The following is an 18,811-nucleotide window of genomic DNA, read 5'->3' as shown; positions in this document are numbered from 1 at the left end:
AATCAGGATGGACTTTTCTTTGGAGATAACATAACGTGTTATCTCCGAATGGACTGTTTTATGAATTTGAACCATATAAATAGAATGGTAAATTTGCTTTTCAAACGGACTTGTTCCCGTTACTTATGCCGGGGCTATTAGCAGTAAGCAATGTAACCACTGCATAAAGAAAAGAATAGGTACCTTTTGTTTAACAGATTAGGGCCCGAGCCCGAAAAAATCATCTGAGATAATTACATACTATAATATGACCAGAATTAGGATGTGGGATGACACTATCACATTACCTTGTTAGAGTTTGACTATATGGGAACTATTCTGCCCATAGCCCGGTTAGTAGTCTTGTCGTATCATGTACATAATAAAATTCTTATTATTTTTTCAAAATATAACTAGGGAATTTGAAAGAAAGAAAGAAAAAGCATTTATTAGCACAACATAACATAAGACTAAAACTAGAAATAATTACACATAATGAGGTTGCGCTAAATGGTCCTTACTCAGCTTGGTGTCACGGTGTGAGCCAACATGGCACACTCCGCGACGCTGATTTTCAGTAAGGCCCAGTAGATGGACTAGTGAACACAATGTAAAAAATAAATAAAGGGAAAGCTTAAATCAAACAAACAAATCAACAAACAACAATCAATCAACAATCAAATTACTTAATTAAAATTAGCCTACCTAAGTCTTATTTGCGTAAGTCTTAAAAGTTTCCTTTAAAGACTGACTATGGTAAACGATATAGGAGCATTCTATGAAATTGTCTACCATTGTCCCGTACAAAAGCGAATTTTCTGAAGATTTGTAGGTATAGTAGTTTCTGTTTCTATGACAAATGTTCAGAAATATGCACATAAAATAAACCGTCTGCTTTAAACGTCGATTAAAAAGTTGTAATACATGAAATAAAATGCGTTTGTACTGGACAGCCCGTGGAATGCTCCTATACTAGGTGGGTGGCATATCACCCCTTGCCTGGTAAAGAATACAATTACACTAAATTGAATATGGCAGTTCATTACCCAGACAGGCAATGGGATTACCGTATCCCACTTTTTTTTCTGGTGTACAGGAACATATCCGACTTTTGTAAATACATTTTGTACAAGACATTCAATACGGTTGCAAATCTATATAAAGTACTTAATAAAACAAGCTTGTTCTTCGCGGCCTGGTGAAGGGTTAAACAGGTATAGAGAATTGATAAACTAATTAATAATAGTTTATGTGACTGCTACATGATGAAACGCATTAAAATACGAGTGTGGGTTTATAAAACTCATTTCCTTCGTTTCATAAATCCACATTCGTATTTTAATGCCTAATTATGTACAGTTACATACACTGCTTTATCTACATCAATATCATAAGCTTCAACAAAACAAAGTAATTTTATACTTACAAACTAATGAAACGTCAATCAAGTAACATAATGGTAACATACACGAAATTTGACATAATTGTTTGCAACTGTCACTTCATTTCGAATAAAACGTCATCTCGACTGATATTAGAATAGGGGATGCAATGTTGTCCACCAGAGTACAGCACTAGCCTTTTTAGTAAACCATAGAGTAACTTATACATACTGTACCTTTAACAGGTTTTTGACAAGTTTTCAGAGATAATAAAATATGACATTGATGCATCAAGGCGGTTTGTTTACTAGAGGACCTACCGGGAAACGCGAATCCGAAATTCCGCTGTCTGCCTCTTTATCGCTCGAATGTGCAAGAGTGACAGAGATGTTAGATATCAAAATTTCAATTTTCTTGTTTTTCGCGATTTGCGATAGACCAGATTGTGGTACTGGCGCCACCTACGCAGAGTTTCGCGTAATATTCCCTATAGAGGCCAAATCAAATTTCTTTGTTTCACAGAGATGTCCAAAGTTTGAATGTAATTAAGGTATCGATAATGTAAAGTTAAAATTACTATGCACCCACAGATACAGGTTTGTTAAGGCCGTTCCATCGGTTTGCCGCTGTCTCTGTCACATTTCGCAAGAAGGAACGGGAAAGATCATGCGCGCCAAGTGTCAATTTTGATCGAATTTTATCGATTTTTATTTATTTTAAAAACGTTACCCTACAATATCGAAATTCGAAAGCTATGAAATTACTATTTAAGTTAAGATTGTTTTTTCTTCTTTTTTTGTTTATAGTATCACATCTATACATATAATAAAGCGGAAGAGGGTCGAAAGTCTGTACATGGAAGATATTCGAAAAAAAATTGGCTGGGGATACTTAGAATCGATAACAGAACACATTCCAACAGTTTTTAGAATTTTTGTCTGTTTATCTGTTTGTCTGTTTATCTGTTTGTCTGTTTATTTGACCGCGCAACTAATGAAAACGGCTGAACGGATTTTGATGCAAACTTTACTAATCTGTCGAAAAAATCCACGGCCAGGTTATAGGCTATAAAAATTTGAGAAATTTTACCCCTAAGGGGGTTAAAAATGGCATGAAAGTTTGTATAGGATTCAAGATTTATTTTAAGCTAGCAATTTGAAACTTCGTAAGAAGATATATTATTGAAATACAAGAAAACTAATTTCAGCGTTTTTGAAAATTCATCCCCTAAGGAGGTGAAATAGAGGTTGAAAGTTTGTATGGAGATCAATTTTTTTTTTGAGTGCGTTACTTGAAACTTTGTATAATGGGCATATTATTATAATACAGGAAAAGTGATTTTAGTGTTTTCAAGAATTCGTCCCCTAACAGGGTTAAAAGGGGGTTGAAAGTTTGAATCCATTACAAATGCTTTGAAACTTCTTAGAAAGGTATGATAGACGATTACAAAAACACTAATTTTGACGTTTTTGGAAATTTAACCCCTCAGGGGGTTGAAAAGGGGATGAAAGTTTGTCTTGGGGTGCAAATTTTATTTTAAGCTAGGAACTAAAAACTTTGCAAAACGTTATTATATTAAAAAGCAAGAAAATTACTTTCAGCGATTTTAAAAATTCATCCCCCATGGTGGTGAAAAAGGGGTTAAAAACTTTATCTTGATAACTATATCATTTTAGCTACTAGGCCAAGTTAGGTATCGTTTTTGTATAAATCGGGTATGCCGAATTCATTTATGATATCAAAATGACACCATTCCCGAGTGAAAACACAAAAAATATGAAAAAACTTTTTTTAATTTCTCTTTACGCTTAAACCGCTAAACCAATTTAGATAAAATTTGGTATAGAGATAGTTTGAGTCCCGTGGAAGAACATAGGGTAGTTTTTAACCAAAAAAATGGAGACTGCGTTTGCATGGAGAAGCGGCCGTGTCTTAATAATGGTCACGAAGGTGGGTACTTTAAAAAAAAAAACATTTTTCAATAAATGTCAAACGATTTGGGACTTAAACGCGTTACCATGCCTTCCCGAAAAAAATCGAATCTTTCGCGAAAGTCTCGCAATGCATTGCGGCCACAAGGGGCACGGTCTCAGGAGTCTGAGAAAAACCACGATGAGAGACTCAGTGGCGCTCTAGCCAGGCAGGTCGCTTCGCTTTCGGCTGAAACGGCAAGCCAGCGCGAGTTCGATTGTGACCCTAAATACATCGTACGTAATACATATGTAGGCGCAGATCCTGACGGAGTGTGGCGCCGGAGAAGCCGTGTTCATCCCGCGTATCCCCCTCATTCCGAGCAACTTCCCGTTCCGCTTCAAGCGCCTACAGATCCCCGTGCTCTGCTTCGCTACGACCATCAACAAGTGGTAGGGGCAGATGCATTTCCCACTCCGAAAACAAAAAAAAAGGGGCAGACGCTGCCCGCCGCCGGCGTCATGCTTAGACTGATTTGACTGGAGGACCGATTTGGATGACATGATTTTGATGGGAACACCCAAATATTCCGAAATACGTTTTTCCGATTTTTATAACCACGACTTTCATAATCCCGATTATTTATAAACTTAAAATCCGATTGTCACTTGACAGAAAGCTTAAAGTTCCGATTTTACACTTATCCGAAAATATTTTTTTTTCCGAATTCCTAAATTCCGAAAAATCATTGTCCGATCGGAAATAAAATAATTCGGTATTTAGAAATTCAGTTTTTTACAAGATCGGAAAAATGAAATCCGTGATATTCAAATGAAGACTCACGTTTTAGTAATTATTACGGGTACCTGTCGTGCCGCATCATGTTAAATTCGGAATAAAATATTTTTGGCATAAAAATTCGGCATAAATAAATTAGACAGAACTGCGAACCTGCGAACCCGAACTGTTGCTAGAAGTGGGTTAGGTTAGGTTAGAACTGCGACCCCCAAGAAAACGAACTGTTGCCAGAAGTGGGTTAGGTTAGGTTAGAATTGCGACCCCCAATAAAACGAACTGTTGCCAGAAAAGTGGGTTAGGTTAGGTTAGAACTGCGACCCCCAAGAAAACGAACTGTTGCCAGAAAAGTGGAAATTTAAAAATTGGGATATTTAAAATAGGAATCACGTTAATTCGGAATAAGGGCAATTCCGAATTCGTGATTTTGAAAATCGTAAATGTTAAATTCGGTGTTTGCCACCATCGGAATTGTTATAGTCGGAATTATGTAGTTCGGAATTTACAATATTCGGCTTTTTGGGTTTTCGGAAATATAAATCTTCGTGATTTTCATCATTCGTAATTATGACAGTCGGAATTTTGATGGGTCGAGCATTTAAAAATCGGAATGATAAAATTCGACATTCTAAAATTCGGAATAAAAAATTTCGGAATTATGTAGTGTACCCGATTTGCATAGGTACAGTCAAGGACGTAAAAATACAAAAATGGTACTGTATCGTTCGATATACACCTACTACTCTATGCCGTTTAAATCACGTCAAAAATTTGAATAAGGGCAAAAAAATATTCATTTTGGAGTGTAATTTTATTTAGTGGTAGCAAAGAGGATAATTATAATATTATAGAGCCGTACTGTCATAGTAAATTTTGTAACCACAGTAAATTCACTGCCATCTATCGACACACTTTAAAACTAAAAATGAAGATTTATTAAAATACGATAAAATGTATTTAAATATGGATAAATGATCTTTTTTATTTGCATTAATTATTTTTATTATTTTGACCCATGTTCTTTCACTGATATGCGTTAAAATTGTTAAATAATAACAAACGAAACCGTCAACGCCCTCTATACGAGAGTAGGCAAAAGGTAGTAGCGACATCTGATCGAGAATCAAATTTTCGTGATTTTCGAGGCACGTTTTTCCTTAGACTGTATCCATCTATTACGGAGTTATATCTATCTTTGGTGGTAGGTACCTAATTGTAAAATATTTTATCTGGACTACAGTCCTCTAGCGTACCCATCTGTCAACTTTACTTTAAGTTCTGTCTCCAGGGGACAGGGAGATAAATTAGGGGTGAATTAGCCGCTTACTGACACAGACCGCATTCCACGCAGGCGAAGCCGCGGGCACAGCTAGTAATAAATAACCGAGTAAAGTTGGATTAAAAGTCCGAGTTAGAGGTTACTTTGGGAATTAATTGTATCGAGCGAAGTTTCATAATTCGTGTATGATAGAGCTATGATATTAAAGATAATATAGTCAAGAACTACATATATTTTTTCCACGTCTACTAATATCAACGCCTCTTAGAAAAACATGATCATATAAGGAGATTTTTCGCCTTCTGGCTCAGGGAACCGCCTTAACATATGCCGTTAGCTTATCGTTTCTGAATATATTATAGGGAGGTTATGATACTGATGTAGATAAAGGAACTTTACAATAAATAGCATTAGGTATTTAAGTTTAGGGGCAAAATATCAGTACGCTTTATGACTGAGCGTGTTAATTTACCAGATGGGCTATATAAATTAAGTACCGGGATTGTAAATTGTCCCTTTGTTAACAATACGTTCAAACCTATTTTAATTTTGGGTTTACCTACCTAAACGAAAAGTTGCCCACCGGGCTACTGGTCATCTACCTTATCTGTAGTATATTTGAAGCTACCTGCAATACAGTTGAATGTCAGTTTTATTTAACACGTGAAGATCCACACAGTTGCTACTACCTGAGTTTGGAAGATAATGAATCAGGAAAAAGCGAAGACGGTTTGCCAGGTACTATTTGCCATGGTTTATCATTTCTGACTTAAAGCAATGTAGTAAAAAATGATGTATTTATTATGTAATTAATATTACACGTAATATATTCTATGTATCAAGGAACATTTGCACTATATTTTATTGTTTATAAGTAAATGTGGTGAATGGTGCTTGTAAAATGAATATATTACTACTACATATATCAATAACACGGTTTGTCAAATTGAGAAATGTTTAGTTACCTAATGATTTTTGTATAAATGTACACCTTGTGTAGGTGTAATGTACACCTACACCTTGTATGAAAAACCAAGTTAAGTCATAAGCAATTTAATGTTCTGATAAAAAAGAAGTTTAACTGATTCTTCTGTTACAAGGGAGATGTGTGTATACTAATGGGACGGGCACATTTTTTCCATGTATAAATCCGTAATTTTTGGCATTTTATTGCTGTTCTCGTGATCGGGAGTAAACGATACTGGGGTACATTTACCATTAAATGTTATTTGTTCTTGAATATATCAACGAAACAGATTTTTTAATTTGTACGGCTGCACTTAAAGCCCCCGTGTAAGTACTACATGTTTATTGATATAGATTTCAAAATTTAAAACCCCTTAATAAAATTATAATAGCGGCTTCTGGTAAGTTATAATTTAGGTCCCTCGCTATTACTCGTATTTCTTAACTCTGCTTATTTACCCTTATAAATCAACAGAAAAAAATATGTCGTGTTAATTTTAAAAATGCAGACAATATGACGTCAATAATCCAGTCCATAAATTTTTTAACTAAATAGAATTAGACACATCTTTAACCGACTTCAATGCTCCAAAAAGAAGGTTCTATATTCGGTTGTATATATTATTTTATGCTATTCCTTGTGCTACTGTTTTTTGAATTAGCACCAGGTGTAGATTTGAAATGTTTTCAATATACGTTGTAATTTTAATGGTTCTCCTTGAGGAATTAGCTTCAACTGACCCAGGCAGAAGTTGTTGAATGTCACTGGTTTACCCTTGCCCTTAACTCAGTAAGGTATGTAGTGTAGTGAGTAGGTATGTAAACAGTCCGCTAATGCTAAACGAATATTGTACCAAGAAATTCAATTCCTTTCTTTATTATCATTTATTATTCACCTTACCATCACGCTTGCCATCATCATAATTGTATCATTGTTTAATCAAGGTAACCACTAACATAAAAATACGGAGTCATACAGATATCAAAACATATACATTAATATACCTAATACAAAATACTTTAATGTTTCAGCTATAATTTTTGGCATAAGTGTTCCCGTTTAGATTTTTCTTTTTTTGATCCGATATAGCGAGTTTATATAATTATATACCCTTAGTTATAAGATCGTTGCGTCGAAGCAGCCATCAATGCAATAGCAATTTTTCAAAAAACAAATTGTTCGACATATATTTTATTTTTTTAAAGCCTCGGTACCTTATTATTTTGTCTAAACCTTTATACTCTTCTACTTAATTAAGTACCTAATAATCAAAAACTGTTCGTAAAAATTTAAAATTAAAGAAGCAAGTGTTCGACAGAACACGCAAAGCACGTGTGTGAAAGAAGCGCTCGTAAATTTAAAAAGTACTGAACACGTTTCTGAAAAGTAAATATTCTTTTAAGAGGCCGTAGTCGGTTTTGGAGCAAAAATGTAAAATTGATAGATTTAGTCGTCGAAATTATACACGTTTTGTTACGTAATATCTAAATAACAAGTATTGATTTCTATTAGCACGTCTTCTCATCTTGCCTTTTAATAATGAGGTCGCGAACGTGCGTCACCGGTAATGCATGAAGAGAAGGGGCAATTTTTAAAAATTCATCAAAAAATCATGGTGGTAAATCATACAAATTAATGTATAAGAATAGTTTCAGCAAATGTTGTAGATTGTTTAAGTATCAAAATTACGTTGAAATTAAGTCGATTTTTAGAGATATTGTCACTTGTTTTGAAGTAATTTCTGAAGAAAATTGATTCCGTCTAACTTTCATTTACACTACTTCAAAGTCATAATAATAAAAATGTAGTCTGATAAACGTCAAGTATAGGATATGTGTAAAGGGGCCCACAGACTATCAGTTCGCCGGACGATATCGGCCTGTCAGTTGTTCGGAGCTGTCAAATTTTTGTTCTAACTGACAGGCCGATATCGTCCGGCGGACTGATAGTCTGTGGGCCCCTTAATACAAAATTACCATGTTTAGCAGTCCAAACTTTACGAAATTTACAAATAAGAGCGACAAAATCAGTGCTTTACGCGCGTTTACCTAAACGTCCATCAGAAAAGCAAACATTACTAATTTAGTGAGTCTGTTTTCAAAAAAATTATCTGATAAAAGGTAAGATAAGAAGACGTGCTAATAGAAACCAGTACTTGTTATTTCAATGAGGTAACAAAAGGTGTACAATTTCACGGACTAAATCTATCAATTTTACATTTTTGCGACTAAAATCGACACCGGCCTCTTAAATGGTATTTATGGCCCGGGCACTAGGCATTTAGACCAAAATCAAATTTTAATAATTTTAATTGAAGGTATAGGTATTGTCGTGTCGCAATAAGAAAACGTATTCAAATGTTTTCCCAACGTGAATGCTGTGTTCTACAGCAAAGACGTGTAAACTACCTTTTCTAATATTATTATTTTTAATTAAAAAGTCTAACCGTTTTGTAAAAAAATGGCTAATTATGTAAGCAGAGCCGTGTTCCTACGAAGGCAACGTGGTACTACGTAAGTACGTAACGTACGTGGGGTAGTTTGACCGCTGTATGACTTTGCAGTAGTCGATAGAACGCAGGCCACTTTCTTATGCGCCGCTGCCATTGCTTACTTATTAGCGCCAGTCGGTGGCTCGTGCGAATCGTGCGTTTTGTCAGGCCCTGGTCAGATAATAATATGAAGCGTATGTTGAAAAAAAAATAAGTTTTCCACGTTTAAAAATTCATCACAATTTTTTTCAAACACTGCAGTTTGTGCAAAACCAAGCTGAAAGTGTTAAACCGTTAAATGTGATGGTTGACATGACAAAATAAACACATTACATACAAACAAAACAAGGACTTAATCATAATCATTGAGTTGTGTTGTAGATAACTATTTATTTTTTGTGGATTATGTACAATAAAATACCTACTATTTTTTTTCGTTGTTTATCGTTGTGTTGCAAAATGAGTTATAATTATTACACAGTACAAACATAACTTACTTTAAATATACAAGCTTTAGATATTAATACACATATTGTGCAGCGAATGGGCCTGGCGAGACAACGGACCCCCTCTACGTTTCCTGCCGTCGATTTTACTTAATCAAAAACTAAAATGCTTGGTCGAATATCGTTGTTCTGCAAACAATTAAATGTGTAGCGTTGCCTCGATTATTTATGTGCATTAGCGATGGGCGATGTACGCAAAAATAGGGGTGCCGTTGAGATTTTTACGGAACCCTGCTTTATTTCATCACGACCGCAAATGACGAAGCACTTCTGTTACAGATTGCAATTCAATAAGGATAAGGCTGAAAATATGAGACAGTCTACAGTGGAGCTAAAAAATAAAGTGGCGCGTTTGTCGAGGAAGTCGCAGACATTATATACTGTGCTGTTGTCGCTTATGAAGCCGGTAAGTTTTGTGTAATTAACAGTCCCCGGCAAGCTCGGTTCTCCATACAAACGTAGTTACGCTCTCATTTTAAAACGACTAGCTAGATTGCTCTAAATCTTTGTACCTACTTACAATAGGATAAGGTATATCTATGCCTGTAATTAGTTTATGTAGCAGATCAGATACCATAGTTAAAAAAACACAGCCAATCTAGCTCTAGTTTATTTGTTTTATATGCTGGAGCCATATAAACTAATTACAGGCATAGATATAGGTACCTCATGTCATTATATGTACAAACTTTCATTACAAATCACACACTTTTGCATTTGCATACCTACTCCACTTACAGAAGGTCGGTAGAAAAGAAGGAAGAGTGAAGCTCTTCATCCTTTCCTACTGTCAACTGTGTCTGACGTTCTTGCCCTATGACGGTCTTCCCTGCTATAAATTGTATATATGTCTTCTCCATTGACCTTCATTGTAGCTTGGTTGTTGACTGAGGTCACGATGAAAGTTGCGTACAATCTTAACACAAATATTTTCCCGGGTTTGAATGGTGAAAATGCCCGATATACAATTTTCAAATTCGACAATACAAATTATAATTTTCAATTTTTTTCTTTAATATAAAACCAAATGAAATATAAAAGAATAGACGAGTTATAAAATGTTTCCTTTTATATGCTAACAAAAAAAATCCCCTCACTAGCTCGGAAAGCCGTCTTTTATCCTTTAAAACAAGCGGGTAAAAACGCATTTTATCCACTAGTGGGGAAAGTAATTTGACTTTGGATGGAGCGTGTTTAAGTAGCTTTTGACAGATAACAAAACGTAAAACGCTCAAAATCCGTTCGTTCGATATTAGTTATCATTAAATAAATGGTTGAGAATTTAATAAAAAATACCAAATATAGCTTTATTTAATGATTTTCTCATAAACCTTTAAATTCAATAAGAAATATTTGTTTTTTTATAATGATGTTGCATATAACTGAACGCACAATTTGAGTCGATGCAATTTCATAACGCATTGTCAGAAATGTCAACATTGTCAAGTGTCAAAAAAAAATTACTTTAAATTTTTCTCACCGACTCCGACTCACGTACAAATAAACAACTTCCAGTTTTCTGTTATAATATCGTAAAAAAATTAATGATTCCAGTAATGAAGGTGATCTAATCTAACGCCTGTGGATGTTGCACTTTCCTCGCTATAGTGAGGCGAAAAGTTTTGTGTTACACACGAGTGCAAATGTATTTCTCGTGTGTAAAATACAACTTTGCACTCTTGTATAACAATTAACTATTATTTTATTTCTGACTTGACCCAGTGCCTAAGTACATATTCCAGTATTGCACACCCCAAATGTGTGTTAAAATAGTAATATGTATGTACTAAGTTTTTAGTTTAGGTTTTCCTTTTGTTACTTGTGTTTCATTATTAATTAAATACATTCCTACATCATCTTGTATAATATAAATTACCCAATGTTTTTTATGTCTTACAGCAAGTCAGTAAAAGACAAGAAGGGCTCAACGGATTGTCTATGTCTTCACTTCTCAGCATTGTCGGCGACTCAGAAAAGGTAATTTATCATAATAATATTGTAAAGTCATTAAATGTGTACTTAGCAATAAGTGGATTAGTGCCTCACCTTGTTGCGTACTTAGATCGACCCGTGCCGCGGTTTAGGCGAATAGGCTAGATGACTGATAAATTTTCATTAATGGTATCAATCGATCGGGTTTGTTTTTAGGATCGAATGTCTATATGGAACCTATTGCATTAAAGCAATACAAAAGTCAGAAATGATCAAATGATAGTCAAAGTCCGACAGTCGTAGTCGTACTTCACTCGCGAAACGCTCCTAACAAAACGATAAGTGAACGTAACGTCAAGGTCACTGAGAGCCCATCTTGATGTATGGACAGAACAAGAAAATTGCGTTTTTGTCGGTGAAATATTGCGTTATATCGTATATAGTTGATATACAGTCTTTTTTGAATAAGTAATCGAATGTTTAAATGCAATTTAAATGTAAGGAATCGAATAGTACCCTTATTTCGTTTCCTTTTTGGAAGTTAAAAAAAAAGAATATTAAACTAAAATATATTATTTAATATTCACATTATTGTGATAAATTGCTCATTTGCTATCTATTTTACTAGATTTTGTTATAAAATTCAATATATGTGTCATCATCCCTATTGCTGCCCAAGCGAATAAGGAAATTTATATGAAAACCTCTCGTTTCCAGAATATTCTTTCTAATCTGCTGCTGAAGGACGCCTCGGAGCAGAGCCTCCTCTCCGAGATCCGGGACCCGTGCTCGTAACTTACACACGGGACCTTACTTATGATACGCCGTGAGACTTTATATAGACTCAGTGTGCAATTGCCCCATCCTACAAACAAATAATCCTACTCTTATACTTTCAAAGCGAAACCTAGGGTAAACCATACAAGGGTTGGCACCCACACCAACTGCACGAACTCCCAGTCGAGAGGCCAGCAGTAGTACAGTTTACCCTATTACTTTTTGTGCCAAACGCGCAGCCAGGTTACGTACTTTGTACTTCCCATTTTTATAGAACTGTGAACGAATGACTGACATAATAGTTCAGAATCGTACGAAAATAATCAGTTCTGGAGAATGATGGGTGGTGCTGTTCAGATCGCACTAGCCTAAAGAGACTAGCGAACCGCTTGTCTTATAGCGAAGTAAGCAATCTCAAATAACATATATATTATGATAAATGGCGCCTAACTTATATATCGGCTTTAAGATTCATCTCAGAGTATTAGCTATTCATTTTATACACGGTAAAGAGCTTATAAAAATCTGAATACGGTTTAAGTTATTTCAGCGATCGAATATAAAATTTGAAGCCGGCGATAATACAATTTACCATTTTACATGCCTAACGTATCATGCCACACTATGTTTCAAAATTTAACTAGTTAGTTTTTCCGAAATACATTACTTCACCGAATCAGTAGTAAGTATCAATATGATGAATGTATGAATATGAAAAGTGTGTGCGTGTAATCGTTACCCGCGATTGAAGTTGAAAACTTCTTTGCCGTTTATCGCTATGTTGGCACTTTGACGTGTGTCCTATTGTGCGTGTGTTACTACTGAGCGTAACTTCCGTCAGAAAAAAATCTGAGTTACCCTCTAGTCGTGCCTAAAGAAGTTTTACTTCAAAAATCAGTCTCTTGTGGTCATTTTAATGTCAGTAAATGTTGAATTCGAATCTGAAAAAATAATTATTAGATAGCACAGTTCCTTAACATAAAGCGTATAAATTATTAAAAGCACACGCATTGTGCAACTGCACATATTTAGGATTCAAGCACTGATATAATTGCGTGTTAGTTATGTAAAGTTGCATAAATAGGTATGTAACTAAAAAATTATGTCGATATGACTATGGAGTTGAGTGAAAAACAAAATATAATATTTTATCATGAATAATTTAAATACTTCTCCGAGTAATTGTAAGTGGAATGATAATTTTAAGTATATATAGTTTACGATAGAAATTACATGATTAGGTATGTAAGTTTTGGTAATGTTTAGTTTTTAGTATAAGTAGGTATATAGGTACGGAGCGATGGGAGCATGCGCTAATTATTGTATAGCTCGCAGCCAATTATGTTACCTTTCACTTCAACATTTACATTACTTACCTTTTGGGCACGAAGCTATAGGTGCCTAAAGCGGAGGAAGCACTACGACCAAAAAGTGTGACCAAACGAGAAGTCAAACTACAGAATTACATCTAGTTTGGAATACGGGAGAAACGACGTCATTTGACAATATAGTTAGCAATTCAAAAAGCACTAGTGCTTCACGTCAATCCACGGTGACTCGCGTTTCTTCATAGTCACTATAAGTGACGGTCTTCTCGAATATTTCAAATTTATTGCTGCCTGTATCGAAAACTTGGTAATAATGTCACAAAGTGTGAATAATAAATAGTTATATATCTCAATATATATAATAATAACTTGTGTAAGTGTGAGACACAGTCTTTGGGTTTGATGCTCTCTTCTGGACAGCACTTTTTGGTCAAAGAGCTCAATCTACTCTAGGTATATCTTCGTGATTTTGGGTCGGCACGTGACGTTTTGACTCGCATTTTATTGAAATGATTGGTCTGATCCAAGCGGCGGGGCTGTAGATTGTAGAGTATGAAAATGAGTAACTCACAGACGGATAAATACGCTAAAAGTAATAAAGTTATGTAGGCCGTAAAACAAAGACGTAATACAGTCAGAAGCAGAAGTGACTAAGCGCACACGCGCGCCCTTATTTTCTTAACAATAAAGTTGTATCCAAATTATGTTGAATATCTTACCCGCCTAGTAGCTACTTTTGCTGTTTAATGTGTGTATCTACATTTATAATTCTTCTGATCTCATAAAATATTTAAAAAAAGTGCCTATTAGTTAGGTTAGGATAATCAATCGTTTTATAGAATGATCAAAATTATAAGTGTTATGCGTGTTGTATAAGAAGATAATGTTTCAATGTGTTAGTCATAAGAAAATTATTAGAAAGGTACCTACAAAGGGTTGCTAAGAAATCAATAATAATTAGGTCAGGATTACACTTGTAAGTTTTACTTACGTAAGTATGGACACAGCTATACTACAGAATGAGATATGAATATCGTTATCTCATTCTAGCAAATAGCTTTGTCCCTACTTACGTAAGTAAAACTTACAAGTGTAATCCTGGCCTTAGAGATAGACCAAGATAAGTCTGCAACGATTTTGATAGCATACGCAGTGCAAGTGTTATTTATAAGTACGTCATAATTTCATAGAAGTTTGACGTTTAAAAAAACTTGCACTTCGTGTGCTACCAAAATCGTTGCAGACTTATCTTGGTCTAACTCTAGTATAGATACCAGACCAGACCGCTTGGCATGGCTTGCGTTTTCGGATGCGGCTTCATATGTCAAGCGCGACTTTGAGTATGGAAACGCGCGCGCATGTCATGCTAAGCTGTCAAGAACAGAGGAACACAGATTGTATATTAGAAATCATTTAATATTATTTTCACCACACCAGCTGGTAAAGGCTCTTTTGATTGTTCAAAAACTGATAAGAAAGTTGCATTTTATCCACATGTGAGGCAAAGTAATCAAATGAAAATTTTGAGCTGTTTGCTTATGTTTGCTGGTAGAATTTACTTATAAATGATAAATATTTAACGATGCGTTCTGACGTTTTTCGGGGGTCTATTATAAACCGTCAATATACCGTACCGTTGAACGTCGTTTGTAGTTTTTTTGTCTCTTTTTTTCTGTTAATGACGTGACAGGGACAGAGATAATAGAATCCAAGTATTTCGAACTTTTATTAGGCCCCGCATGTTGAAATGACATTTGAATATAAAGGTCACTTGAATGCATCTTGAATGGCATTTTGTCACACTCAGTGCGATTTTGCTCACTGTTTTTAAGTAGCAAAGTACCCTTGTTCTAGCTGCTGAGGTGAAAATTATATTTCTTAATTATATTGATAAACAAATGCCCAGTACATGTTTTCATTCCTTTTAGTTCACCTAAAAAGTATGTTTATTTTGTCGCTTTTTCCGCTCTTTTTTTTTCTCATACACAAGGAAATAGCCCACCCTTACATTTGTGAAAAAAAAAAAAAAAAAAAAAAATGAACAGGTAGGTAAGTTATGTTATGTGTGCTCTCATCGCGCCAGTCTCCGTTGACCATATTGTAATTACAATCGTGTTAGCTCATCAAATGCACTTATTAAAATAGACACTATCATAAAATACTTAAGATATAGTTAGATAGTTATATTCTTATTTATTACAATATTCAGAAGAAAAATACGTACTTGCGCAATCATTAGGATAAGTGGCCGTAATGTTGTAGATGATTAATTAAAGACTGGCTAGCTGAAGGTGGCAGTAGCAAGTAGGTAGTCAAACAAAGAAAAGTCTGCAGAGATTTTGACAGCACACGCAGTGCAGGTGTTATTTTAAATGACAAACCTATGAAATTATGACGTATAAATAACACTGTCACTGCGTGTGCTGTCAAAATCTCTGCAGACTTTTCTTGGTCTAACTCTATTATACTTTTGGTATTCACGCATTTTTCTGACAGTGCCTGAGTGTAGTGTAGTGGGCTACCACAGTTGACTGGTCCTGGCTATGTTAAAGTTAGCGAGCAATCGCGGTGTAGCACGGCCAAGTATTTAAAAATTATTTATAAAAGGTGCGTTTAGTCCAGATCTGCCGATTGCTCCGCTAGCGCGCCGTTCACATGTCGCTCGCGCACTGCACTTCTAATGCCGAGCAGTTAGAAGTGCAGTGCGAAAGAAATGTTCTAACATGCAGGGGCATTCCCCACACCTGTACAGCTACCACTAGTTTGGCACTTTGGCAGTTTGGCACCATAGAATAAAAAGTAAATTACGTGAATATTATATTATAGTACTTTTCAAACTCGATGGGTAGGATGACAGCTTTAATTTCAATACAATTTTGCGAGATTTGGCGTTTTTAGGTTATAATATAAGTTATATGGAGATGACCCCTGTCATTCTATATCGAGTTTTAAATATATTATACAGACCCCGGACTTTTTTCGCAATGATGTCACAATAGGGAAGTTTGGGGTGCCAATTGTCAATACAAATAAATCCAAGCAACCGTTATAAATCATGCTTAATGGATATATTCTGCTAGAAGACGTAGCCTAACCGCAAGTCATTTAGAACAACTTTTGATCTGTTACGGGGAGTTGTTAACGAAAGAACAACATCGATAAATTAATCAATTGACCACTATTTACTTACTGGAAATTTATATCGTGAATGCCTTTCGTATGCTTAGGAGCAGATCTGCTCCATATATATACAACTCTAGCATGAAGTGGTCACGATTGCTATTTATATGGCAATTTTTTGACATGCGCATACGAAAGGTTAATTAACACCGCTCCATTTACTCCCCAAACTACCCTATTCTGACGTCATTGCGACGAAAGTCCGGGGTCTTTATAGCGTTAGCGATTACACCTCTCGCGTCGAATGATCTCTAAATAGATGACGGATTGATGAAATATGTTTTACCCTACTTTAATATGTATTATATTTCTATAGTACATTACTACAGAGGCCGGATGTTATGAGGCCGGCAACCCCTATTCACGCCGAGGTATGTGTGCTTTTCTCAAACATGCAATGAAATAAACGAAAAAAGTCCACGAAACGAAAGTTTTATTTATAGATAATGACATTCAAACTTTATTTAAACTCTCATACATAACCGGGAATCGAACCTGTTCAATATTCTTTATGTAATCGCATGTAGTATTTTTTTGTATAATTGAGCCTGAAAGTATAAGGTTAAGCATGAAAGAGTTAAAAAAAATTGAATGCCATTATTATTAAATCTAAAATCGAAGCCATGGTTCCTAAGAACAGATGTCGCTATCTCTCATAGTTTCAGACTTCTCCCTACTGACCCATTTCGATTGATCACTGTATATATCGTTGTCCCATAACACAAGCCTCCTTGGGCTTACCTTGGGACTTAGTCAATCTGTGCAAGAATGTCCTATAATATTATTATAATCAGCGGACGAAATCAGCGAGCCAATTTGGCATTTGCGTTTCCACGGCCTGATTTGACTCTACAATTTTGTCAAAGTTGTGTAGACAGCGCTCTGTACGTCTACCCTCATTCTTGCGCGTCGGCTGCGTTTCCTATTCTATTTTTACCCGACTGCCAAAGGAGGAGGGTAATGTTTTTCGAATGTATGTATGTATGTCTCTTTCTTTGTGGCCTCCTGTAGCCTAAACGGCTTAATGGATTTTGATGTATGAGGTATCGTTAGATTCGTCTTGATCACGGGAGTGTCATAGGATACATTTTATCCCGAAAGTCCTACGGGATACAGAGATAATATTTTTTTTACATTCACTGAAATAATTTGATATATGAGGTATCATTAGATTCATCTTGATCACGGGAGTATCATAGGATACATTTTACCCCGAAATTCCTACAGGAACATGTTATAGTAACGGCACCAGTCATGGGACTTGTAAGAGGAAATTTGGAGTATTTGTGACATTTTCCTGATACATGTAAAATGTTACCGCCTTGCGTGTTAGAAGTTGAATGTCCTATCCGTCTTTTATGTTTCAGGCGTGTTGTATCAAAAATTCAGCAATTAGTTTCCACATAATTAACAAATTAAAACTATGTGTTTTTTCTCCAGTCATGGTCGGCAAAGCTCCAGTAATGATACCCCGGTAATGGGCGTGGATCCAGTAATGGGGCCCCTATAATGGGCATCCCTATGAGTATAAAATATTGGAATAGGAAATAAGATTTGGCAAATTCAGCTTCCAAAATTTGACCCACACTAATAGACCGGGAGCCAGGAACAGATTTCCATGACCAATCGCCTCCCGGGCGAAAACTCGTATCCACTCGTATGTACATCGAATAATTTTGTCTCGATTAATTTTAGGAACAATTATAGGTTTTAGGGATAGGATTTCGAAAATGATGACCATCTTGGAATCCAAGATGGCGGACATGCACCATGTCATAAAAGTCGTCATGGATGTCGTTTTATGGGTTTTAGGGAGTGCTAGTTTCGAAAATGATGACCATTTTGGAATCCAAGATGGCGGACATGCACTATGTCATAAAAGTCGTCATATAATAATAATAGGCCAATAAACGAATTTCATAAAAGTCTAACTTAAGCAGCTCTATGACTCTTGTTTATGGTCAAATATTACCAGTGTTTATAAACTAGTTTAAGATACTAATTTATAGATATTGCAGGCGAGGACCAACTTGACTGCCACCAACGAAAATACCTACCTAAGTAACATTCTGCTAAATAGTGAACTTAACAACCAACAACCAAAATGACTATAAGTAACCCTGTGTTGGTCCCCGCCTGCGATACTTACCAAGTTACCATCAACCATCAACATTTATAAATTATAATTATTTAGTTAATATTTAGAATAAGTTTTTATTTATTTAACTATTGATTACATACACATTTCATAGTGCATTTTTTATATTGATTAAATGGTATTCCA

At 35.4% G+C, this 18,811-nt stretch overlaps 1 protein-coding gene across 1 annotated transcript in view; it reads left to right on the top strand.

Annotated features, from left to right (window-relative positions):
* The window catches only part of LOC134754349 (uncharacterized), a 31,402-nt gene extending 14,175 nt beyond the window's left edge, over positions 1-17,227 (top strand). The window contains exons 6-8 of the mRNA XM_063690631.1: positions 9,590-9,716; positions 11,210-11,287; positions 11,960-17,227. Coding sequence (XP_063546701.1) covers positions 9,590-9,716; positions 11,210-11,287; positions 11,960-12,037 — 283 coding nt within the window. The 3' untranslated portion in view covers positions 12,038-17,227. The remainder of the gene's footprint in view (positions 1-9,589; positions 9,717-11,209; positions 11,288-11,959) is intronic.
* The last annotated feature ends 1,584 nt before the right edge of the window (positions 17,228-18,811 follow it).

This window comes from Cydia strobilella, chromosome Z (genome assembly GCF_947568885.1).
Source record: "Cydia strobilella chromosome Z, ilCydStro3.1, whole genome shotgun sequence".
Lineage (NCBI taxonomy): Eukaryota > Metazoa > Arthropoda > Insecta > Lepidoptera > Tortricidae > Cydia > Cydia strobilella.
The sequence above is the reverse complement of the archived record's forward strand: the minus strand, read 5'-3'. Positions and strand labels throughout refer to the sequence as shown.